This window comes from Desmodus rotundus, chromosome 4, assembly GCF_022682495.2.
Source record: "Desmodus rotundus isolate HL8 chromosome 4, HLdesRot8A.1, whole genome shotgun sequence".
Taxonomy (NCBI): Eukaryota; Metazoa; Chordata; class Mammalia; order Chiroptera; family Phyllostomidae; genus Desmodus; species Desmodus rotundus.
Genome location: NC_071390.1, coordinates 23,828,343 through 23,853,797, shown reverse-complemented (window position 1 = coordinate 23,853,797; position 25,455 = coordinate 23,828,343). Strand labels below are relative to the sequence as shown.

At 54.8% G+C, this 25,455-nt stretch overlaps 1 protein-coding gene across 5 annotated transcripts; it reads right to left on the bottom strand.

The window, feature by feature from the left end:
• Nucleotides 1–334: 334 nt before the first annotated feature.
• On the bottom strand, nucleotides 335–24,486 carry HPS1 (HPS1 biogenesis of lysosomal organelles complex 3 subunit 1). 5 transcript variants are annotated; one of them, XM_053922434.1, is made up of 20 exons: nucleotides 24,244–24,486; nucleotides 22,966–23,081; nucleotides 21,843–21,959; nucleotides 16,899–17,036; nucleotides 16,537–16,679; nucleotides 16,106–16,214; nucleotides 13,654–13,814; nucleotides 13,080–13,194; nucleotides 12,366–12,458; nucleotides 12,175–12,250; nucleotides 9,923–9,978; nucleotides 8,606–8,773; nucleotides 8,336–8,515; nucleotides 7,215–7,276; nucleotides 6,597–6,731; nucleotides 6,444–6,508; nucleotides 5,285–5,430; nucleotides 3,169–3,282; nucleotides 1,597–1,679; nucleotides 335–1,113 (listed from the first exon to the last, which is right to left on the bottom strand). In XM_053922434.1, the coding sequence occupies exons 3-20, from the start codon at nucleotides 21,957–21,959 to the stop codon at nucleotides 951–953; spliced, it is 2,124 nt and encodes a 707-aa protein (XP_053778409.1). In that variant the 5' UTR covers nucleotides 22,966–23,081; nucleotides 24,244–24,486; the 3' UTR covers nucleotides 335–950. The 5 variants fall into 5 exon arrangements, with proteins under 5 accessions (XP_053778409.1, XP_053778408.1, XP_053778410.1 ...); XM_053922433.1 differs by having other exon boundaries at nucleotides 24,255–24,486; XM_053922435.1 differs by lacking the exon at nucleotides 12,366–12,458 and having other exon boundaries at nucleotides 24,255–24,486.
• Between the last annotated feature and the right edge of the window lie 969 nt (nucleotides 24,487–25,455).

Here is a 25,455-nt window from a genome sequence, read left to right as displayed (position 1 = left end):
CTGCAGACTGTGGGCACGGAAGGCCCAGGGGCTGTCTGCAGTCACGAGCGAAGCCACTGCACTGGGTCCCGACTTGTGCCCCACCGCTGCTTCCCAGGCCCAGCGCTCCAACGGCCTGTCCTTGTGTCTCCTGGGGTGGGGGCTCCTAGGGTTGGAGGCTGCAGCCCTCGGGCAGCAGATCTCAATCCTGGGCACACCAGGGTCGCCCGGGACCCATGGCTGGAGGACGCGGATCTCTGGGAGGGGATTAGGCCGGACTGGAGAACCGCATGGGGCACCACGAGGCCAGGAGGGTCCAGGGGCCCAGGCGTGTTTGACTTGGACAACACCGATACCCGCGCCGGCTTTTATTGAGCTGTCCTGTGTCCAGCAGCCCTCACCACACCCGGAATGGGAGGTGCTGCCACATGGGGAGACAGGCTGGGTTGGGGAGAGCTGCCCAGAGCTGCAGATGGGAAGTGGCAGAGTGGGAATTCAACCCCAGCCAGTGGAGCACCTTCTGTGTTGGGGAGGAAACGGCTTCCGGAGGGAGCTCTTCCTCCCTCCGACGAAGGCACAGGGTAGGTGTCTTAAGACACTGCAGGCACTGGAGACCTGACTCCTGGGGACAAACAGAGAGGCAGCCTGAGCCTCACAGAAACGGCTGCTTTAAGGAGGCTGGAGGAACCTCCTGGCCGCCCTCCTCCACAGGACAGAAGAGTCTGGGGGTTCGGTCACTGCCTGGAGTGCGGCTGCACTAGTGAAGCTTCTTTAAGAAATCCTACCGGGAGGGAACAGAAGAAAACAAAGGAAAAAAAGAAAAGAAATCCTGGGGCTGCCCTGGTGACGGTCCCATCCTCAGGTGGCCTCATTGGACAGAAAGAGGCTCTGGCGTGGGGAATGTCTGCAAGTGGGGGTGGGGGTGGAGAACCGGGGTGCATGGGCCCCCTGCCGCGGGCAGTCAGCCTGGCCTACAGCAGGGGCACTCGGGAGGCCTCCCACAGGCGCCGGGCCAGCTCGCCCGCCTGCTGCACCAGCATGTCTATGGGGATGACTGACAGGTGGAGGGCCAGCAGCTCCTGACACTTGACAGTCTCGGCAGGGTGGCCCTTGCTGTAGTAGCGCAGGAGCTTCCTGCGGGGAGAAAAGGGAGGACAGGGTTCAGGAGCGAGGCCACACAGACAGAGACCTCTTCTGGCACCTGGCAAGCAGTCACCTCGCTGGCTCCCAGCACCAGGGAGCCCACCCCGCCCCTGCTGACCTAACCGCACAAGGCTCAGCCCCAGGCTGCCACGGCCCACCCCAGTGGGTTCTCAGTCCCGTGTGGGGCCTGCTGACGGCGGCGTTCCAGCCAAGACGCCACAGAGCCGCAGGAAAGTTCTGGGCTCCGGCACTGACGTTTGCAGACGCTGCCCGGAGGGTGCCAACGGCACAGAGGGAGAAACCCAAACGTGCTCCACTCGCTGCCCCCTCCCTGGGGCCGGCCAGCTGTGAGGAGCTTCTACAGGGTTTCTAGCTTCTTTCGGTGGGTGGGTGGGGTTCTTGAAGGAGGAGCTGCCACTTATCACCCCACACCTGTGCAGCCACGGCCCCAACAGCCTTCCGAATGAGCATCACCTGTAGTAGTCTCCTCCCAGCATGCCCACGGGGACCGAGTCGTCGGAAAGAACAGGCACCTCAATTATCTGGAGTTTGTAGCCCTAAGGAAGGAGGCAGAGGGTCATGACTGGGCAGGCGGTGGGTGTGGTGGGTCAGACACACCAGATTTGGGGCCTGGCGCAGCCCTGCCCGGTGTGTGCGTGGTGCTGGGGAAGCCCATGGACCTCTTTCACCTTGCTTTCTCACCTGTGAAGTGGGAGTAACAGTGGTCCCCAGCGAACGTTAGAGATAATGTGCATGAGTGCTGAGCACTGTGCCTGGCACACAGTAGCCCTCACTGCTGTGGATGAACGAACATGAGTCAGCGTGCTCAGGAGGGCCACGGGAGGGGGCCCGGGAGGTGTCACGAAGAGCAAAGCATCATCAAAAGGCCCGTCTCTCTTTGAAAACACCGGGAACTCCCAAGGTAGGGTCCGGGGGGCAGGGAATCAAGATCCACTGGCCCCCACTGTGAGCCAGGCCCTGTCACGGGGCTCCTCAGAAAGCTTGCGTGGGACCATGGGGCCCGCCCTGCAGGCCGGCAGGTGCACTCAGCAGTATTGAGTGGCCGCTCACAACCGCGCAGGGGCAGCTGCACTTTAGCCTGTTACCCTGCGGGGCCAACCAAACACAGAAAGCTTCGTCTTGCTCTAGAAGTTCTGAGGACACACAGCAAAGATGGCAGCAGCCTGCAGGTCCAAAGACCTGAGCCTATGACCTCAGTGACCCTGGCCATGGTGGCTGACCTCCAGATCACCAGTGTCTCCGGGTGTAGAATGGGTGGTACCTGCCCCAGCCGCTGGGCGGGGCTGTGTGGATGTGGGGTCGTGAGGACAGTGGCGAGCGGCTCTAGCACCTGCACATGTAAAGGGATGGACCATCGCCTCAGGATCCCCTCTCGCCAAGGGCAGAGAGAGAATAGGGCGTGGGGTGGGGGGGACAAGAAAGCGGGGACCAGGGGCATGTGAGGGGTAGAAGACACGACCCTTAGAGAGCTGGAATAATGACTAATGGTGCCACGTGAGGAGAAAACAGAGAGAAACAGAAAAGGAGAGCAAAGGGGAAGGGAGAGCAAGAGGAACAGGCATGGGGACGGCCCAGGCAGTGAATTTCCAGGCCGTGCGCATGCCCTGCAGAACCAGAGACCTAGAGCCACCCTGGCAGCGTCACCTGGTGCAGGCTGGCCGACTGCCCTGGGCCTCGGTTCACCCCGCTCTACAGTGGGAACAAGGGTGCCATGCTTCCTAAGTGCAGTGGGCCGTGTGGCGCCCCCCTGAGGAAGCACATGGTCTGAATGGCCTTCCTCACACGGACCTGCGTCCCTCCGTCCACACGGTGCCTGCACGCCGCCCTGAACAGCAGCGTGAGGTTTTCAGACGATGGGGTGGAAGGGTCGTAAAGCTGGTGTGAAAGTGAGACCTCTGGGTTCTGGGTCCCAACCAGCCTGGCTTATCTGTCGGCTCCTCCAGGGACAAGAAGAGATGAAGAGGCAGACTGAACACAGTCCACAAGAAGCAGCTATGAGTTGCAGGAAGGGAAAGCCACACCCACCATCTCGTTCTGGAACCACAGGAAGTAGGAGCAGTAGAAGTCGCCCTCCTGGAAGAGCAGCGTGGTGTAGCCCTTCTGCAGGTATTGGCGTGCCAGCCGGATCAGAGACCAGACCTGGGGAAGGAGGAGGGAGTGCTCAGTGCCCAGACAGGTTGGCCCTCTACCCACGGCAGGGGCCGGGCTCAGGCTCTCACCTCCACCTCCCTCTGCGGGCAGTGCAGAGGTGCGTGACAAACCCATGCCGGGTGGAGGAGGGGACGACACCTGCAGTTACCAGGACGATAAGCACACGTAAAAACACTTTATGTAACTCTGCTCTACACACCAGCCACAAATTAGCAAACTCATCCTTCAGGTCAGAAACCAGCCAAGGACAATGGTAATTAATCCAGTAGGAAAGGAGGGGTGGCCTAGAAACCCCTCCTGCTGTTGGGGGTTAGCCACTCACCAGTCCCCTTCCAGCTGGGGCCCTTTGGTACACACAGGTTCTAGGCTGGGAGGGTGCTGGTGAGGTGGGTGAACACGCAGGGACCCTGATCCCGGTGTGTCCTCTGCTGCAGGGGCGAGGCCCAAACCAGGCTCACCAAGGGGCCTGATGGGAGCATGGTGCTCAAGGACTTTGTAACTGAGATGCCCTCTGCCACACTGCCTGGCCTCATTCGAGGGCTTCCTGACGCTGCCCGTGCACTGTCTGGGGGCAGGCAGCGGGGACGGCTCGACTGCCCCGCTCCCGGGCTGGGGAAAGGCCTGAGGAGCCCTCTCACCGAGAAGCAGAGTGGAAGGCGGACGCGATCCACTCCAAACCTGCCCACAATGTAACGTCTAATTACATCTGCAAACAAATACATGGGTTTGCTATGTTCTCAGGAAAGCAATTTGACAAGATGTATCAAAACCTTAAAAACATTCCTCCCATTTGACTTAGTAATCCCATTTCTGCGAACGCACAGTGAGAAAAACCACTGGAGGTGAGGACAAAGACAGGCGCGCACAGGTGTATGCCGTGGGATTGTTCCCAATGGCGAACACTGGGGAGATGGCTAAGCCACTCATGCTGCAGTCACAAGGAGGACGATCGTGGAGCTGTTAAAAACCATGTTTCTAAAGAATGAATGACATGAGGAAATGCATGCGACAGAAAGGAAAGTACAAGTGTGGTAAACCCAACAGCACCGATAGTGAGCTCAGCTACAGCCCGCCCAGAACGACGACCAGCAGAGTGTGCAAAGGGGGCCCAACCGTCTCCGTCTCTGGGAAGAGGGACGGCGCCCGAGTGGGGGGAGGATGGAACCGGTAGGTGCTCGGTAAGTTCTACCTCTGGTTGTGCCACATTCAGTGCTAAACACTCACGCACCACTCCCTGCGTTTGAGACCTCTGCAGTGACTCCGGGCTGTCACTAGTGCCACCATCCCCTTTCATGGACAGGAAACCAGATTCACACTAAGTGACAGCCCAGCCATGTGGCTAGTGAGAGCCGGCACCGGGTTCCGACACAGGCCCTCTGTCACCCGTCTGGTTTTAACTACCAGGACACACACTTCGTTCGGATGCAGTAACAGTGCTTGTGTGTCTGTGTGTGTACATACAGTTTAGAACGTGGCCAAGGGTCCGCCCTTCTCATCAAAAATACCAGTTCGCGAGAAAAAGAGTCAAAGAAAAAAAAGAACCCCCAGAAAATGCTTCCTTAGTAGAAATGACCTAGTTTGAAGTTCCAATAGTCAAATTAAGCTGTGTTTCTTCTGTTTCATTTAGTTCAACAAACATTTATGGGGCCTTTATTGCTCCCAGGCACTATGGTGGGCTCTGGCCATTCCTTCCTCTGACCCTGCTGCCCAGGCTCTGCTAATCCAGGACGTTAGCAAACGCCCTGTCACTGACCGAGGCCCATGTGGCTCTGGGTGCCGACCTGGGCCCTAGGGTGACAGAGACAAGCTGCTCTCCTTAGGAGCCTGCAGAGCTGGGCACAGATACCAGAAGAACAGTAGGGGGTGGGGGGTGGTGCTTCAGAGCCTCCCGGAGCCCTGAGGACATGGGGCCAGCCCCTCCCAGGCAGGGGTCGGGCAGCATCCCTGGTCTGCTGGGTGGTGAAGAGGGTGTGGGCCAGGTAGCAGTTACCTTGGTTCTGATAAAGGCAGCCAGGGGCCCCCTGCCCAGCTCTGATGAGGTCCTTTCACTGCTGCTGAGAGAAGGGGCCACCATCTGGCCGGTCGTGCGGTCCACGTGGATGAAGTGCACCAGGCCCGGAAAGTCTTCCAGGTAGGTTAAGGTCTGAGTTAAGGTGGTCGTAGGCCAGGAACCAGGGACGGTGCTTCTCTGTCCCTGACCTAGGCTTCTATAAGGCCCAGCAGTGGGGTTGGAGGCCAGGCCTGCCACGCCCACCCCTCCCGCAGGTTACTGTCTCAGCAGACCCTTCAAGTCCTTCTCCCAGATCTCCCTTTACTTCCCCAACCCTGAGAAGTTCTAACATGCAAGTATAGTGAATCCCTGGCCCTAGCACATGTAACACGTGGAGTTCTGGACGAAATAGGAACACGGGCTCCTGCGAGGCTGGTGAGAGGGGAGCCACGCAGGAAACAGGTGAGCTGAGCCGACTGCCCAGCACACACAACTGACCAAGACCGTTCATCACCACACCTCCCCTCAAGAGGCTAGGAGGCTGGGAACAGTCACCCATGGAGGGCAGTGGCTGGTGGCTCTGTCACCCCTTTCACCTGCACAGTGCAGACAGAGCTTTCAGGGCACTGGTCACCAGACCCTTCAGAGACCTCAGCACAGGCAAAGCTGCTTCATACGAAGTTCCGGGGTAAAATCAGTGTTCAATAAAACTCGTGTTCCTTAATAACAGGGCCTTATAAGTCTTGGGCATGGTTTCTTAAACAGGGATGAAGGTACTTCGTGCAGGCCTTTTCAGAGCCTTCACGTTCTGCTGTGAACTATGACCTCGGAGCAGGAGGACGCGGCTCTCTGACCGACCCGAGCCCAGGACCCCCACTCCTCCTTGTTGGCTGGACGACACCCACATGAATGGATTCTAAGGCTTTTACAGAGTAACTTTGGGACACCAGGGACTTCTGAATTCATCCCTGCAGCGTTCCTACAGAGAGGCACCGAGGCCACTATTTCCTACCATTGCTGCTCAGAGAAAAGAAGCTGAGGTGGTAGAATACATATTCTCCCACCCCAAAGCCGCAGGCCTTCAGAGAGGGCAGGTGGAGGGACAGGCAGACACGAGGGGCTTTTCTGGGCTGGATCGGGGCTCAGACAGTAGGATATGACACCATGGTGACGTTCCTCCTGCTCTTCACTAACAAAAAGTCCTTCCAGTCCATGAGCTTTTCTCTGCCGGGAAAGCAGGGGAAGCTGGGGAATGGGGAGGCGTGCCCCACCCCCACCCTGGCCATGGGGGGTCGGTCGCCCCCACACTCACTGCATGAACATCTGGACCTGGTCCTGCAGGAGCTGGGACAGCTGGGGGCCTCCCCGGCCCGGAGCCTTGGTCAGGAAGCTCAGGCGGTAGATGGCACAAAGCTGCCGCTTCAGCTTCCCGCATACCTGGAGCAGCCTGGGCACCGGGAGAGGAGAGCGTCACAGCGGGAAGGGCCCTAGGAGACTGCCTCGTCCCCTGTGGGGGTCACCCCTGCCCTTGCAGTGATGACGGACACAGCTGACAAAGTATACCGCACCCTCATGACCCAGGAGGCAGCTTCCCCGTTCTCCCCCAATGTGGTGCTCCATGTGCTTGGATGAATTTTGTGGGATCTTGTCCAACTGCATGGTTTATTTTTACCAATAAATGGGGGAAGTGATATGTTCGAGGCCGCCCTGAATCAGCGCGGCAGCTGGGTGGGACCCGGGCAGTCTGTCTCAGCGCTGGTCCTCACAGCCCTGCTCCTCAGCCTTTGGCCTCTCTGCTTCCCAACCTCCCTCCGCGTCCTCTGCCAGGACCCCTCTCCCCTCAGAAGCGCCTTCCTGAACATTCTCTCCCTCTTGACCTGGAGGCAACTTGCCTGCCCCACCCCCCTCCTATAGTGAGCCCACCACTCACTCCCAGGATGATCCGGGTTCACTTCTGGAGAAGGCCTTGGTCTTGAACTCCTGCCAGGTGCTCTGCAGGAGGACAGGGGACAGGTCAGCTTCCTGATGATGCACCCAGTGAGGTACAGGGGAGGTCCTCAGATGTCAGCCTCCCGAAGGCGTAGTCAGGCCCAGCACATAGGTATGCTCGCACAGAGTGGGGTCTCGGCAGGTCCCCCCCAGCTCTCTGCACCCGCTGTCCACCAGGTTCTACTCTCTTGGCAGGTGTCTCTTTGAAAAGCAGCATCTGTGTGCCAGCTACTGGGTTCACTGCCTGGCTGGCACAGACCCGTGAATGAATGCCGTCAGTGACAGGTAAGTGACTCGAGGGAGGGCGGACATGGGGCAGGCGCTGGGCAGGAGCCCCAGGCCACTCTTAGATTCTAACACGCCACCTCTGCAAAGCCCTGAAACACAGCCTTTGGCTGCTCTGCACTGGGACCCTGGGTCTGTCTGGGTCTGGCCCTGCCTGGCTTGCTCTGCCTCCTCCAATCCTTCTGCTCGTTTTCAGGCCAAGTGCACGGTGGCCACAGCGACTCTCACTTGGTTCCTCAGCAGACCCGGGAGCTGACAGCTGCCTTCCCCAAGCCCTGTGTCCCTTCTTCCTTCCAGGCTCCTGACCCCGCCGTGCCCTGCTTCCTGCAGCTCCCGCACGTCCCTGGGCGCTGTCCCTCCTGTTTGCCTCGTCTCCCACCAGGGATTGAAGCCCCCTGCGGGTAGGGGTTGGGGAGGGCTCTCTGTGAAACCCGCTGTGCTGTGAGGGGCGTCAGGGGCAGCCGATGGCCTTTACTGAGTCCTGAGGTCAGGCTCTGACTCCCGAGTGGTCCCGGCCAAGTTGCAATCTGAGTCCCAGTTTCCCCCCTAAAACAATGGGAATTATATAACGCGTGCTCTGCCAAACTTACATAAAAATGATCTGAAAATGTCAGGTGCTTATGAAAGCTTTCGTTACGATTTCCTAATGGGGAAGCAGGGGTCCAAAGCTGCGATGGGGCAGAGGAGGGCTCCAGAGCCCGTGGCCCTCACTGGTGTGGGCTGGACAGTCCCTACCTCCTCCCCCAGAGGTGGGCATATTGGGGATCCAGGCCTCACCTGAATCTCTTGTCCCTTGTGATTCTTGACAAACTTGTCCATCCTCTGGCGCAGGTCCCCCATGAGCGGGTGGGACCTCAGAAAGCTCCGGGCCTCCTGCCCCTCCTTCAGCTTCTTCTCCAGCATGGAAAACCCGTCCAGCAGCTGGTACAGGACTGGGGCCATGGATGCGCTGGGGCTCTGCAGGAAGGAGCAGAGGGCAGTGGACCAGGCACCTGTGGAGAAAGTGTGCCAGCCACGGTGTGCCCGGGGCAGGTGGGGGGCTCGTACCTTGGTCAGCAGCACCATGCTGATGCCTGGCCACAGGGGCAGGCAGTACATGGTGTGGGGCACCATGGGGCAGTAGCTGTCTTTCACACTGGCATCCAGGAAAACCCTTCTGGGGCAGGAAGGTGCTGGGGAGTCAGGGATCAGCGTTTGGAGGGTGTCTTCAGCTATCTGCGGAGGAAGAGGCACTGTCATGGGAGGAGGTGTTTGGCCTCCTCCCCACGTTGGATCCCTCCATGGCTGCCCATTCGCCACCCATGCTGTGAGCCACAGGGGGAAACGTGTTAGCTCCAAGAAATCCCAGCGCCTCAACCCCCGCGCTCTGCTGACCCTGCTCTAGCAGCTCCAGTTTTGATGTCTGTCTCCCTCTCAGCTACTTCTGGGCTCTTCTGCCCAGAGGCAGGATGGGATGCCACACAAGGTGGTGGGCGGTAGAGAGGCAACGAAAAGGCAGGAAAAGCAGGCGGGTGGGATGAGCTCGAGAAGCTCCTTCCCCACGCCGCCAACATAAATGAAGGCATTTAAAGGAACATTCCATCATTTCAGCCACCCTCAGAACATCATGACAGCCATTATAACGGGGGAAACTGAGGCATAAAATGACTGAATGAGCAGGCCCCCAGTCTTACAGAAGGCTCTGAATAAGAAAGCCGTTAGTGGGAGAAAGGAGAGGATTAAAGAGCCCATCGGAGATGCTACCAGGACTTCTCTGTGAAGAAGACACTGCGGTCTCATAACAAAAGCAGGAAGCTGGGCGCAGCGTACCAGCTGTTCTGGGGTTTGCTACATAAGCAGCAGCACCCAGGAGGCACACTCTTGGGCAGTTGCTAACCACACCGCTGAGGAGCGCCTCGCTGAGGAGGAAATGCTTAATGAGAAAATACATTAGGATTCAAATTTGATACAAGAAAAAATGTATGTGTAGTGTGTGTGTGTGTGTGTGTGTGTGTGTAGAGAGAAGTTTTTATTCCTTTTCCTTACTTTATATATATTTCCTTTTCCATATTTTTGAATTTCCCAATTTTTGTACCACAAATATATTTACATCTTCATTTTGGAAAAAAACATGAAAAATTAAGCTGGACTTTCACTCCCAAGACCAGTGAGGAGCACAGGGGCTTCTCAGGAGCAGAGGTCACCGCTCACCCCCTACCCTGGCGCCTGCCTCTGGGCTGAGTGAGCTGTCCCCCTGCTCTGCCAGCCCTGCGGTGGCAGAAGTGACTTGGAGGAGAGCCCTCAGAGTCCCCAGCACCCACTGCAGCATCTCAGCCGAGCTGGTGCCTGGCATGTCCGCACACTCTCCCCACCCTCCAAGCTCACCTGGATCTGGGAAACATCGGTGGGTGGGGTTCCTCCATCCAGCCAGACGGTGCTACCTGCAGGCCACAGGTGATAAAATAACCACGTACATACTGGGAAAGTATAAATAATGGCCCAGTAGCACGTTAGAGGGGAGGGTGGAACGGAGGCCCCGTTTCCTCACAGCACCTGGCAGGGGCAAGCACTTGGCAGGGGCTGGAGCAGCAGGGACCTTCCCGTCCTTTCCCAGGCTGGCAAGTGCAGGCAAGTGCCCAGATACTGGGGCGAGAGCGGCCTGGGTGGGAAAGAGAAGCCCGCCCCAGAGCCTGGTGCTGGGAGCATGTGCCTGAGGATGTGCCTGGCAATGTGGGGGGCATGCGCCTCAGCCCCCTCCTCGCCCCCTTAGTCCCCTCCTCGTTTCTGCCCTTTCAACTCCTTCGGGCCCCTACCTGGCGATAACAGTGCCTCCTCCATAGAGACAGCATGTGGTCTACATTTCCCCAGTTGTTAGCCTATCGACAAACTTCGACTGAGCACCTACTGTGTGCTGGGAACTGAGCTAGATTTCCCTTCCTAGCGTAGCTCACAAAAACCTACAGAGCCCATTTCATATTGCAGATGTTATATGATTGTAGTAATAGTGTTCTCTCATAGTTTATTGCAAACAACCATCATTTATAACCATGTTTCTCTGGGGAAAGTCTGTTCCTATGTCTCAAACACCTGATTTACAAATGGATGGATGCAACTCAAACCATTTATTTATGAGCTGTGAGTCCTGTGCACTGTGGAGTGGCATTATTTATAGCTCTAAGACATAAAGAACGAACCACCGAGAGAAAGGGGCAAGGGGGGTTGTGATGAACAAGGGAAGGGAGCAGTAAGAAGAAAAGGGAACTTCAGCAATCACCCCAAATGGTGCTTCTCCATGTTCTGGGCTCATGTAGAAGCTTAGAGAGCAGCTGTGGGCCCTGGCCTCAGGGAACTGCACAAGCGTAAATGAACTGGCACACGACCTCAGGGGGCCCAGGCTCCCGCAGTCCATCCAAGGACCTAACATTAACAACTCCTAACCCAGTGGTTTTTAACTGTGGCTGCACATGAGACCTTTTAAAAATCCTGATGCTTAGAGGCCCTGGACAGGTAGCTCATTTGGTTAGAGCATGGTCCCAAGGTAGAGGGTTCGAGCCCTCGTCAGGGCACATGCAAGAGTCAACCAATGAATGCATAAATAAGTAGAACAACAAACAACGAATCGATGTTTCTCTCTGCTTGCCTTGTCCTTTCCTCTCAAAAAAAAAAAAAAAATCCTGATGCTCAGGCCACACCCCAGGCCAATCACGTCAGAGTCTCTGGCACAAGCCCAGCTCCAGTAGCTTCTAAAGACCCCCAGGGAGCCCACTGTGCAGCTCGGGTGAGAACCACAGCTCTAACCTAAATCTGTGCACAGCAGTGGCTCTCACCCTGCGGCTCACTGGCCTCACAGGGAAATTTCTAGAAGTGCTCACATCAGGACCCCAGCCCTGGGGCTACAGCTTCTGCGGTCTGGCTGAAGCTGCCGGCCCATTCCAAAGGACGGCCAGGGCCCAGAACCTGCGGTCTAAGGAAGCCACATGGCGCCTTTCTTCCAGAGCTGAGTTCCTGAGGAGTTTCTCCTCCTGAAACCCTGGCCTTGTCCCTGGGTCGGACGACGTCAGCGTCCCCTTGTCCCAAGAACTTCGGAGGGAAGGGTGATGGCAGTCTGGACGTCGGCTCACCCATTTCCCTAAGCAATGTTGCCTTTGTCGTTTTGTGCTACCATTCAGAGTATGTTCGGGTTTTTTTGTTGTTTACCCACACTCTCTGAAAAAATATTCATTCTCTATAATTATAGAGGCTGAATATTTATTTTAAACCACTGTACTTGAAATCAAATGATTACTACTTAATTTTAACTACCTGATTACTTATTAATTACTAAAAGGAAAGAGAAGGCAGAGAATACACATTCGAGAGATGAATTTTTAAATGGAATCGATTGTCATAAAAATTTTCAGCAACCACCTGAGTGGCCCTCGCAGTCCTTGAACCCAGGCTGGAGCTGGCCGGGTAGGCAGAGGGCGGCTGAAGGCCGTGGGCTATACTCTAGAAATCGGGTGTCTGTGCCTGGGCCCTTGCAAGGCATGGGGCCCACTGAACCCTAAGACGGAGGACTCCCCAGGGCTGCCACTTGGCATCCGTCTCCTTCCCTCCTCACACACCCCTGCCCCGCTCCCCCCACCCCCAGGTCTCACCTGAACCTGAACTCTGCTCCCCTGGGGAAGGAGCTGGGGTGAAGTACTCCTCAGGGAGGGAGAAGCTGTCCGTCTCCTGTGGGGAGAAGGGGACAGCATGCGCTGAGGGCTCTGCCTGGTCCCTGCTGTCCCAGCCAGGGCAGATCCTCCCCTCCCCTCTCTTCCCCTCCCTATGGGCTCTCAGCACGTACAGTCCCTGCAGAATTCCTGGTGGCGGTGGAGGACCGAGGGCTCCAGGCCTGCGGCAAGGGGATGTTCTGACTGCTCTGCCTCTGTAGGGAAGGCTGTGACAGGCACCGGAGACCAGTCAGAGGTGCCTGACTGGCTCCTCCCCACCAGCCCTCCACTTCCCAGCACAGCCGTGGGAGCAGAGGCACAGGCACAGAGCCCTGGTGCGTGCCCTCACTTTCCAGGGCTGTTTCAGTTCTAGGTGGTCTAGTCTTTCTCCAGAGCCACTGGAATCCCATCTCACTGGTATCCAAACCACCACTGAAGACAATCAAGGTGGCTACGGTGGTGACCGGCACTCACTGAGGGTTCCTTACCCCCAGGCACCGCTGGGCTCCATGAAACCGCCTCTTTTATTCCTCAAACCACCCTGGGAGGTGGATGCCGTCACTGTCCCATTGACCAGATGAGGCTCAGAAGGGGAAGTGCTTGGGCAGCTCACATCACTAAGTGGTGATGCAGGGGCTGTCTGACTCCAAACGTCTGCACTTTTAACCAGGTGCCCTCTAGAGTCCTCCCCTATCTGAAAGCAGCAGGAAGTACGTGGCGCCCAGCCACATGCCCCTGACTCAGGAGCCACGGCCTCCCCAGCAGCTTGACCCCGCACTGCGCCCACAGGGCTGTTTTCTGGGCCTTCGCCCTCATGGCCTCCCACAGCCCCGAGAGTGGGCGGAGACCTGAGTGCTGTGGTCCTCGCTGCTGTCCTCTGCTGTGCTCTCGCTGGGGTAGAGGTCCTGAGCCAGGAGGATGAGCCCGAGGAGGTCGGCTGGGCGCAGGGAGCCGGCACTGTGGCTGCAGAGAGAACAGGCAGCTGGTTAGCAGGCGCCCTGCGTCCTAGGCAGCAGTTAAGCTAAGGGCAGGGCAGGGCAGGGCAGGGCAGCTGGTTAAACTAAGTTGGAGCATGATTCCTGCTCTCAAGGAGCATGCAAACGTGCCCGCTGATTTCATCCAATTTGGAGAAAGGCAAGGTAAACATAAAAGTAACGCATAGATTTTCAAACTAACACTTGGTTGTGCTTAAAAAAGTTACCAATGGGAAACCACCAGGGGCCAGTCTAGCATGTCAGTAAGTCCAAAATTCAGACTCAGAGTACTGCTGGGAAAATAACTCAGAGAAGGGAGTGAGCTGAGAGGAGGAAGAACTGAAGAGTCTGAGGCTTCATGGAAGGGGGTCTTGAAGGTTTTCTTGGCCAGGGAAGGGGAGCTTCTCAGACAGGGTGCGAGCGAGGGGCCAGGGGACCTCAGGCTCACCTGGAGTAGAAGGCCAGCAGCTTGGAGTGCACGAGCAGGAAGGCGTGCAGAGCCTCCTCGCCGGCCCGGGCGGGGCTGGAGTTCACAGCCTGGACCACGTGCCGCTCCAGCGCCTCTATGCACAGCTCACAGAGCTGAGGGTGAATCAGCCGCTCCACAGCCTGGCCACATGTGGGCAGGGAGAGGAGGCCACGTCACCCACCACCTCTCCTGCTCCAGGCCCCGGCTGTGGGTGCGTTCACTCAGTCCACACTGAGCACAGACTGTGTGGCAGACACCTGGGAACAGGGAGACTCCGACCAGCGCCGTCCCTGCCTTCCTGGGGCTTTCAGTCTGCCACTAGAACCTAGTGGGTGAGTCCCACAGTATACAAGGAAGAAGACAACGAGTAGGAAATAGACAGTGCCGGGCTAGAGGAAGTGCAGAGACCCACTCGGGTCAGGTGTGCAAAGACTGAAATCAGTTTAAGGCCAAAAATCCTGTCGGAGAAAGGAGGGTACGGGAGGATGCTACAAGCAGATGGAAGAGTATATGCAAAGGCCCTGAGGCGGGGAAAGTTTTAAGCAGTATTGTCCAATTAATATATAAGGCAAGCCTTATGCACAATTAAAAATTTTCCAGTAACTACATTATAAAGGTAAAATTAATTTTAATAATTAATTTTACTCAATGTATCTAAAATAGTATATTTCAACATACAATATAAAATCATTAATGGAATGTCTGATGCTCCTTTTTTTTGTACTAAGTCTTCAAAACCCAGGGCATGCTTTACCTCTACAGCACAAGTCAGTTTTAACTGACTGCACTAGAATGTTCGATGGCATCGCGCGGCTAATGCCTGCCGTGCCGGACAGAACGAAGCAGCACCCCTGAAAGGGAAGAAGCCCCAAGTGGCCAGGGCACAGTTAGTGCGGACGAGAGAGGTACCAGATGCGGCTGGGCCAAGACAGGCAGTGCCAGGTCGCACAGGGCCTGGTAGGCCCGGGAAGGAGTTGGATTGCACTTCAATCGCACTCCATCCCCTACAAAAAGCCCTTCCTAATGTCCCAGTAAGAGCTGAGCACAACGTCCTCTGTACCACTATAGATTGTGATGAGACATTCACAATGACGACACCCAGGGTACTTCCTTATACATTTCAGCACGCGGCTGCAGGGCAGCGATTGTGCCTTTCTCGATCTCTGTATTCCCAGGGCCTGGCGTGCCTCCTGCACGTGGTAGGCACTGGATGTTTACTGGAAGAGCGAGTGAGCGGGCTATGAGAACATTCCGCAGACCTGTTTTCCAGTTCACTGATTCTCTTTCTAGCTGCGTCCCATCTATTATCTAACCCATCCCTTGAGGTTTCCATTTTAATGATTATATTTTCATTTCTGTAATAGCTACATGGGGTCCTTTTGAGCTTTTATGTTTTTAAATATTTCACAGTTATTTTATATTTCTGGACTAATAATTCCAGCACATCAAGCTCCTTGGGTTGTGACCCTGTGACTCTCTCATGGGGGCTCCTTTCTCATGCACTCAACAGTGAATTGTGGGCTCGCGTTGTCTGCTCTCAATCTGTCACCGAAAGCGGGAGCGCAGGGGCTTTCAAAGTGTAGTTCCTGGACCAGCATAATCGGCACCACCTAGGGACTTGTTAGAAATGCAAATTCTGGAGCGGAGGTGCCCTGCCTTTTGGTGTCTCTGGGCCACACTGGAAGAAGATAAGTTATTTTGGGCCACACATGAAATACACAAACACTAATGAAAACAAAAAAAAAATCTCATAATGGTTTAAGTGAATTTACAGTTTTGTGTTGGGCCACATTCATAGCCATCCTGGGCCGCATGCGGCCAGTGGGCTGCGGGCTGGACACCCCTGTTCTGGAGCCTCCCACCTCCGCTGAATGAGAAATGTGAGGCCCAGAGACCTGTACGTAATAAGCCTCCAGATGACTCGGATACACACTGGGGTGTGCGAACCCCTGATCTAGAGAGAATTTGTCTGTTGATACAGGGGTCAGGGACAGCGGCGGACAGCGGTCACCTCAGCTCCTCAGGGCTGGGCTCCGTTTTCTGGCTGTAGAGTCGGTATCGGCGTCTGCACTCGGGCAGCCTTGCCTTTGGTGCTGCTATTTTCCTCTACTTTCCACTCTAGTTTCAGCTCAGAATAATTCTTGGGGGGGTTGGAGTTGAGGGGGCTATCTTTAGAGATTTCTATAATTTACTGTGACCCCCCAAACTGCATTAAAAAGTCTTTTTTTATGCGGGAGCTGGCTGTTTTATCATAGAAAAGCCCATCCGAGAACCCAACCCTGTGGTCAGAAGACCAACTTTCTAAAAGCATCAGTTTGGGGGTCTTCCTGTGCCCTCAGTCGTCAGAGGGATCAAAGCGTGGTCTTGAAGCTGCACGGCCTTCCTGAGCTGACACTCCCGTGGCCCGAGGGCTCCCGCACCCAGCAGTCACCTCTACCGCAAAACACTGCTCCCGCTCCCGCAGGCGGCCGTAGGTCCACAGCAGGCTCTGGAAGCGCTCCCACACCTGGACGCGCTGCCGCAGGTCCGGGGGCCGCAGCCTGGGGGAAGAGAGGGAGAGAGCCATGAAAAAGCTGGTTGTGCCCAGAGCACAGTCCTAGATTCCGGTTACAGCCAGGAGAGCTCATGTGACCCGACCAAATAATGGGGTGGGGGGGTGCCCACAAAGCACGGAGGGCCTGTGTTCGGGCTGAGCCTGGCTGTCGAGTGGAGTGGAATATGCCAGCTAGAGACCCAGGGAGGTGCCAGGAAGAAGCGGGGGCACAGGACGGACGGGCAGCTTCCCAGAGGCTGGGTACACACTGCCCGGCCTCAAGAAGGTGCTTAGCAAAGATCTGGAGGGGACCAGCCACAAGGACTCACTCCTTTCGGATGAGCTGGCCATCCACAGTGACCAGCCCAAAGTGCAACTCGAACAGGTACTTGAGCACACGCAGCTTCTGCCGCAGGTCCCCCTCGCCCTCGGTGTGGTCTCCGTTGATGGCGATGAACAGGCATTCTCCGAACTGTGGGCACAGTGGGCTGATGTCAGCCGGGCCCAGGGGACTCCCCTCACCTGCCCTGATCCCTGGGGACAGTGAGGGGAGGATCAGGTCCCAGGGGATAGCCATAAGCCTCAGCTTCTGCCTCCTAAAGGAGTCTAAAGTTCCAGATGAGGGAGAGGCAAGAGGACGGCCCATGGACTCATGGGAGGAGGAGCAGGGGCCCCAGAACCACACACTCACCAGGTGAAGGACATAGAGGTAGTGGCCATTTTCTGTGGAGAAGCAGGTGTACGTGTCTGAGAGCTTCTCCAGCATGGTCATGGAGGAGATGATGACTGGGGCCAGGAGGGTGCTGAGCTGGTCCTCCAGGGCCGGGAGCTGCAACAGGGGAGGGAAATAACACTGCTTGCGTGTGCCAGACACTGGGGACAAAGAAATAGACAAGACCCAGGCCATGCTGCCAAGGGTCTCCATAGTTTTAGATCCGCCTGGGATGATGTCACTGTTCTGAGAGAGTGGGGCAGAAAGACATTGCCTCTGAACACTGGGAAGGGCTGGCCAACTAACTGTGCTGTTCGGGCTCTGAGGGTAGAAGGAAATAAGGAATGAGGCCACCTTTCCACCGTGGGATGCTTGGGGCGTTTACTGGAGAGCTGGCCAACTCGAAGAACACCTCTGCACGTACCAAGGCCCAAGCCCTTTGCAGCAGCAGGTCTACTGTGGGGGAGTGATCAGAGAGGGGCGATAAGAAAGGTGATCAGAGAGGGGCGAAGACACATGTACAAAGCTGTTCACTGCAGCAGGGGTCCCTGGCCCCTGGGCTGCGGACTGGCACCCGTCTGTGGCCTGTTAGGAACCAGGCCGCACAGCAGGAGCTGAGCAGTGGGAGAGCGAATGAGCGAGAGAAGCTTTGCTGACATCACCGCCTGAGCTCCACCTCCTCTTTCTCCTGTTCCACTTCCTATTCCCCCAACCCGCTGGGCCGTGGAAAAATGGTCTTCCACAAAACTGGTCCCTGCTGCCAGAAAGGGTGGGGACCGCTGCACTACAGCATCATTTATAGTAGCAAGCAGCTGGGAAAAATGTAGATGTCTAGCACCAGGGGAATAGTTAAAGAAGTAACAGTCCGTGATGCAAGAATGGAATGTTTCAATGACATGGAACATTCCTCCGACAATGCTGTTTCTAAGAAACAGTGCGAATGCTCTGTATGTGAAACTGCATAAAAAGCCCTGAAAAATATTAATAAGGCCAACACGGCTAAATTTATTACTTCTGGACAGACTGAGCGTGAGTGATTTTCCCTCCTGCTTTTTATATATTTCTGTACTTTCCCTATTTCCATAACAAGCATACTTTTACTTTTATAAGCTCGTCCCCCATCCATCCTCTCTGCCCTCCAAAATAAGGAACAAAACAAATAAAACCAAAAAGAGACTGGACAGATTAGTTGAAAATCTGCGAACAAAACAGGATGAAGCCAGCGGAAAGGTCAGAGCCCAGATTCACAGTGCTGGAATGAAAAGAAAGGAGAAAAACGGCCAACCGTCTCCAGGCTGATTTCGGGAGACTTGCCTCAAATGGGAAGAAAACGAGTCCCTGCGTTGGGCTGCTGAAATCTATCTCAGTACGAGAAGCTGATGAAGACCCTGCCTTGAGAAGCAAGACAGGTAACCAGCTAGCAGCCACGGGCAGCACTGAAAACAAGAGCGGGCCACAGCAGCGTGCAGCGGACGTCCCACCAACATTCCCAACATTCAGGGACCAAGGCCGGTGTGCACCTGCTGCCGAACCTGCCAGTGAGGCTGAAGCACTGGCTCCGTCTCATCACTCAGGTCCCAGCTCAGACGGCCTCCTCACCCCCGACCTCACGGTGTTTCCTCGGTTCACTGTGTGTCATCCCTCCTTCGCCTCTAATTCCATGAGAGCAGAGCCATGCTCACCGCTTTACCCCCGAGACTGGCACATAGTGGGTCCTCAACTCATATTTGTTGAGTGAATATCCCTCCAGACGGGCACGTTTGTTGAATTATTCACATGCCATTATTTTCTGGACCTGGCGTGAATGAATTTTGTTAATAGAAAAGTCACTTAAAAATCTTGATTGTGTACAGCAACTCATTTTAAAAGTAAGGCTGTTCTGCGGGTGTAGCGAGGATGTTTTTCGGCGAGAGGAGAGGAAACAGCTGGTGCAGGCAGAGTGTGAAGAGGTCGTCTTGTACGCTGGCTGGTGGCACTATAGAGTGGGGCAATGTCTCGGGATGGCTTTTGATTTGATGTTTCTATTCCGAGGGATTTAACCCTAAGGAAAGAGTGAGATGTGGGGTAAAACTGCAGCACAGACGTTTCCTGCAGCTACAGTCACAGAAAGCTAGCCGTGTTGCCCATGTCCAGCGCTGCGGAGACGGTTAGATGCCTGGGCATTTATTCACACACCGGCATGCGTTTCCATGAACGCACACGCTTCTGAGAATATTTAACAAAACGGAACAGCACTTCAGCTATAATGGCAACTGAAAAAAAACAGGAAACAAAACTTTAAATATGGCATGATCCCAACCACGTATAAAAATGAAAAACCCCCAAAACATATATTAAAAAGCTAATAGCTATGGGTAGTAAAATTATGGGTCATTTAAAAATGATTTCTCTCTGTTTCCAAATTTCCTACAATTAATTCACATTATCTACAGGATCAAAAAAGTATGCTGCATACATACAAAATAAAACTTTAAAGACTCTTCTCTTTCTATTAACCATGTCGAAGCTGAAAAAGCGGGAGCTCATCAGTTTGTTCCCTTTTCCCGGTTTCCATTACAGAGGAAGAGAAACAGTATCAGAGAGCTGGTTGAAATAATAGCTTAAAACCTAAAACACTTAAAAATTCTTAATTTAAAAATTAGATGTATTGACTGCTGAAAAATAGAAGAGCCGAACAGACAGATCTGCTTTTCAGTTTCAGTAAAACCAGTTCAGTGCCCATGACCTTGATGTTTTGTTTTATTCCTAGAGGCTGTAACAAACAGTATCGGTGAGGGGCCCTGAGGGACAAGTGATCCGAGCGGATGTCCACTTGCAAAAAAAAAAATGTTAGCTTTAACTCATACCTGGCCCCACATAAAAAATTCAAAATGGATCATTAGGCCTAATATAAGCCTAAAACTATAAAATTTCAAGAAAATACAGGGAGAACTCTGTGACCTTGGGCCCCAACCCAAAGATTTCTTAGAAGTGGTATCAAAAGCATAATCTATAAAAAACACACACAAAAAGGGATAAAGTTATCAAAATTAAACACTTCTGCTCTTTGAAAGACGCTGTTAGGTGGATACAAAGACAAGACACAGACCTGAAGAAAATACTTAAAAAAACCCATCTATCTCCTTGGACCTATATCCAAAATCCATAAGAAACTCTCAAAACCGAATAAAAATAAGGAGCAATAAATTGGCAAAAGACTTGAACAGACACTTCATTAAAGGAGCTACAAGAACAGCAAATAAGCACACGAACAGATGCTCAAAGCCATTAGTCATTAAGGAACCGAAAATTGAAATGCAATGAGATTCTGTCATGAACACGTTATATTGATAGAAAAGTCACTTTCTGTTAGACACCTATCGGAACGACTAAACGTAAAAGCCTGACCACAGCAAGCGCTGGCCAGGCCACTGAGGAAACGGAAGTCTCACATGCCGCTAGTGGAATATGAAATGATACAACCTCTTTGGAAAAGTCGGGCAGTTTCTTATCAAGTTTAACATACACTGATGTGGCCCAGCCACACCACCCTAGGGAGTTCCCTGAAAAGTGAAAACCGACGTCCACCCAGAGAAAGACCTGCACGGGAATGTGCACAGCTGCTCTGCGTGTAGGTAAAATCGGGAAACCACCGGATGTTGTCACCATCAACAGGCAAGTGGATGGACAAATGGTGGCATACTGTTAAAATAGTGTCCCGCTCAGCGGTCCAAGGGGATGGAGTACTGACCCACAATGCAAGAGGGATGAACCCCAATGGGGCTGCGTGAAAGCAGCTAGACCAAGCCCAAACCAAAACCAACCTGAGCACCTGCTGTATGATTTCATCACATGTAAGTCTGAAAGATACAAACTCGTCCATTGGGACCAAAAGCAGAGCTGTGGCTGCCCGGGTGGGGCAGGTGAAGGAGGATCACAAACTGGGGGGTGGGGGATCCGCCCATCTTACTGACCGCGATGGAACTGCAGGTTTGCGTACACACGAAAGCACATCAGACTGTGCGCTCTGAGTGTGTTCATGTTTAGTGCGTCAGTCACACCTTGATACGGCTGCCATAAAAGGTAACGTGTTAAGCTCACGCTAAACTTTTTAGGTGAAGAAAGGGGTGACGTCATGTTTTTCTGCCGACTGGTTAAAATTGTATTGGGTTGGCCAAACAGTCCGTTTAGTTTCTTTCCGTACGATGGCTCCAGTAGTGCTTAGTTGTCTCTAACGTCATTTGAAACAATTTCGTGAGATTGTGTTGTGACAGCTGTCATGCCAGTGTGCATTTAAAATAAAACTTATCGAAATCGGTGAATTTTTGTGCAGCTATTTTAATACTGAAGATGGAAAAAAATATGCAACATTTTGGCGTATTATGCTTTATTATTTCAAGAAAGGTAAAAACGCATCTGAAATACAAAAAAAGATTTGTGCAGTGTATGGAGAAGGCGCTATGACTGATCGAACACGTCAGAAGTGGTTTGTGAAGTTTCTTGGTGCTATTGACATTTGGCCAGATAATTCTTTGCTGTGGGGCTGTCTTATGCACTGGAAGATGTTTAGCAGCACCCCGGCCTCTACCCACTAGAAGCCAATAGTAGGAGATAGCCGATATACTCAAAACATCCAAATCAATAAAGTTATTGATGAAAATGAAAAACGTGTCTTTTATTTTACAGAAAAAGCATAACGTACCTTTTGGCCAATCCAACACCTCCCCTGCCCTCCTTCAGCCCGGTGAGCCCTTGGGGCAGTGTGGGGCGTGGTCACAGCACTCCACCCCGCTCTCCAGAGCAGCAAGAGGCCAACCTCTGAGGACTGGGGTGGGGGTGAGGGAAGCTGGACCACACACACTGCCCTGTTAATTCCTTGGGCTGGGCAGGAGGGGTGGACAGGTTCTCCTGCCTCCTGCCCACCCCTCCCTCTCCCACACTCACCTCTTCTCCGTCATTCCCTGACTGCCCAAACTTCAGCCGCAGACTCTCTTCAAACTCCTCGTCTATCCAGTAAAAGAGGACCTCCGCGCCCTCTGTGGCCACCAAGACACACTTCATCTGCCAGGGAGAAGCAAGGTCCAGGTCACCTCCAAGGCCCCACAGCCTGAAAGCTGGCCTGAGTGATGAAAAGGATCACAATCCCAGCAAACACCTCCCGGGTCCTCACCGAGTGCCAGGCACTGGCACAGGGCCTCCTGGTGTTACTATGGCACACCCTCACAATGACCTGGTGAAACAGGAACCTTAGTTCCCCCCATTTCATGCAGCACGAGGTGGCACAGCTTGGTGAGGCCAGGGAGTGGAGTTTCGTTTCCTCAATAGCATTTCGAGGCCTGGGACTCATTCACACTCTTTAGTATCCCCTATAAGACTAGCTTAGTGGTACCTACTGAATTCCCCCAAATCTCCAGTTGGTTTATCAACTCTAACCCAGAGCGCCCAGCCTCACGGCGTTTCCAGCACAGTGAAAAAGAGAATGCAGCCTACTCCTGCGGCCCTGCTAAGCACAAGGCAGAGACTGCGCAAGTGGCAGAGTGTGAAGAGGTTGCTGGATGAGGACAGGTGGACCTGGCAGACGCTCTGGGACTCCCAGGTGAGAGTGACTCAGTTAGAGGCTTGAGGGGCCAGCCTGATGGGAAAGGAGTGGAGGGTTGGGGCATGGTGGGCTATGGAATGGAGGCAGTGGTCAACAGCAGAGAGCCCCTGTAGGCTGGTGAGGGTGTGGCCATAGATAGGTGAGGTTAGGTTATGGAGGTAGGTCATCTTCGTGTGGGATAATGAGGGCCCACACTCCACTCCTTGGTGGAGGCCGGGAAGAAAGTGTAGCTTAGAGACACAGCACCTTGCCACCACAGCAGGCCTTGATGACCGCCTGGATGCAAGGGAGGAGGGAGAGAGCAGGCAAGGATAACATCAGGATACAGACCTGGGCAGGGGGTGGGGAAACGACTCTACAGAGCCAGGGGGAGCTCGGTCCACGGCCTGCCCCCTCTGTCTACCCCCCACAGCCCCAGAGTGGGTGCTGCCTGCCTCAGTCCGCCCCAGGTAGGGCAGAATCATCTACCTTGGCAAGGAGCACAGCAGAGCTTCCAGATGGCCAGAGGTTCAGAAAGGGCTGCAGTGGGCAGACGCGGGGACCCACTCATAGAGAACAGCATAGCATCCTGGGTCCTGCAAATGCTTAAAACAGAGAGGTCATGAGGGCAAGCAGTTCTGACTGTTCCCGCCCCCACTCTCAAACCATTAGGACAGGAACCCAGCCAACACAGTCATCTGGATACAGCAGGTGCCCGCAAACACTAATCCCCACCTACTGTGTCCTTCTGAGCACTGTCATTTCCCTGTGGGTCACTCAGAGCCACGGTGTGGCCAGCACACCCGCCCTGAGTAGCCCCAGGGAACAGGCCATGACCGGCTGTCCGACACGGCATACTAAGATGGACAGGGAAGCAGTCCCAGAAGAGACTAGGTGTCCTGGGAGGACCTGATGAATGGCAATAAACCAACAAAAAAGGAAGCTGACACCTGGTTCTACTTTTGGCTTTGCCAAGGCACATAAACCTCTCTGGGCCTCAATCTCCGGCTGGGGAAGGGAGGGATCCCCTGCCCCGCCTCCCTGTAAGGTTATAGTGAGAGTCAGGGAGTAACCCGGCAGTTTGCCCTTAGCAAACTGCTGTCCTACATAAACGTGGGGGGGGGGAGGTCTTTATTCTTATTTCCCAAGTGCACTTCGGTCAAATCACAGGATGAACTAAACTGGTTCCAGATCATTCACATTTTGATGATAAAAGACAGGAATAATATAAAGCTTTAGCTTAATTAGGAAACCAAACATTGTAAGCAAATTAGAGGCAAGAAAGGGCTTTTAGGAGTTCTGCATTTTTTTGCAATGTAACTGAGACTGGCTACATCACCGGCATGCTGGCCTTAATGCCATATTCCGAGGAAAATGGAAATGCTTCTTCGTGAACATTAGGTTCTACTTTTCTTACTCCAAAAGGCTGATGAGCGAAGTTCATTGGTGTTATTCTCCATTCTCTCTATCCTGCGCTTAGGGGGGGCCCGGGACCCATCCGCGCCGGCAGACGGCGCCCGTTTTCACTACCCTGCCCAGCAAACCGCCCCGCAGCGCGCCGCCGCTCCTGCCTCCCGGCAGCTCCGCCTGGGGTCGGCTCGCTCAGACCTCGGCCTGGCCGCCGCTGGGCTGTCGGACTGCGGAGGGACAATGGGCGGGGTGCAATGAGCAGCTCGCGGCCGCCGGGCTCCCTGCCCACGGCGGTCTCCCAGTTTGCCCCGCACTCCCCAGTTTACGCAGCAATTTCACCCCCAAACCCCCTCCAACCTCACAGCTACCAGGGGAAGAAGGCCCGGCTCGCGGAAGCCGCCCCACTTGTAGCTGCAGAAACTTTGGTTCCACGAAGTGAAGCGCGGGCCCACGGCCACACAGGCGGGACGGGCGAGGCTGGGGGTGGGGCGGAGCCCGCTCCCCCACTGCCGGGAGGGCCGGGCGGGGTACCGGAGGAAGCCCCGCCGCCCGCGAACAGCCCCGAAGGTCCGCGTTCCGGATCGCGGCCCAGCGGGTCCCCGCCCCCGGCGCGCTTCCGGGTCGGGGCACGTGACCCCCCCACGTGACCACCCCTGCCCCGCGTCGTCTCCGCTGGCGGTGTAGTGACTTGCTAGGCTGCCTGGCCTGGAGAACTCGTACTCCTGTTGCCCCTTGGTCACTTTCCTGTCGTCAAGGAGGTCCAAGGGATTGGGGACTTCGCCCATATCTGTGTGCTGGGCTTCCTCTTGCCTTAGTTCAAGTGGTTCCCCGGCGAGGCACTAGGGCCCCATTTTACAGAAGAGCAAACTGAGGCCCAAAGAGAAGACAGAGCTTGCTGAGGAGGCCCAGTTAGGTTGAGCACCCAGGTCTCCTGGCTCCCGGCTGGGCTGTTTCTCACTGGTTTCACTTGCTGAACTGCAGCTCCGGGGAAGAGCTGCGGGCTTCCCTGGCCTCCTGGGGAGGGCCCGGTTGCCCCCAGAGTGCTCACGCTGGCATTTCTTCATAAGTGTGCTCAATCCATTGTGTGTGTGTGTGTGGGGGGGGGCAGTAGAGTTGCACGTTAGAGGCTTTGTTTTGAACCCGTGTTTGCAACATTTTCTTAAACTGTGTGTGTAGTTGTAGTGGCTGAGGGTGGGAGAGTGACGAAGGTCATGGAAGGGACCAAATCCCCATCCGAGTCCTCCCCGCAGTGCCTTGGAGTCTCCTGGGAGCCTTGAGCACAGCCCGGTAGGGGCTGACTTTCGGGGACTGTCTGGGACACAGCAGACGGAGCACTGCCCCGCCCACCACCCCCACGAAGGCAGGAGCCCAGAATTAATGCCTCCGTCACCTGCAGACAAAGCAAGCGTCACTCCCGTCTCCTTCCCGCATTCAGCGCCCAACCCTCGCAGTCCACCTGAGTGCCCAAACTTTCCAGCTCCCGGACTACAGCACTTAGCCCCCCGCAGGCATCTCTCTCTCCTACCCATAGCGGAGGTCTTCTGTCCGTGCACTCTTTATCCTGCTATT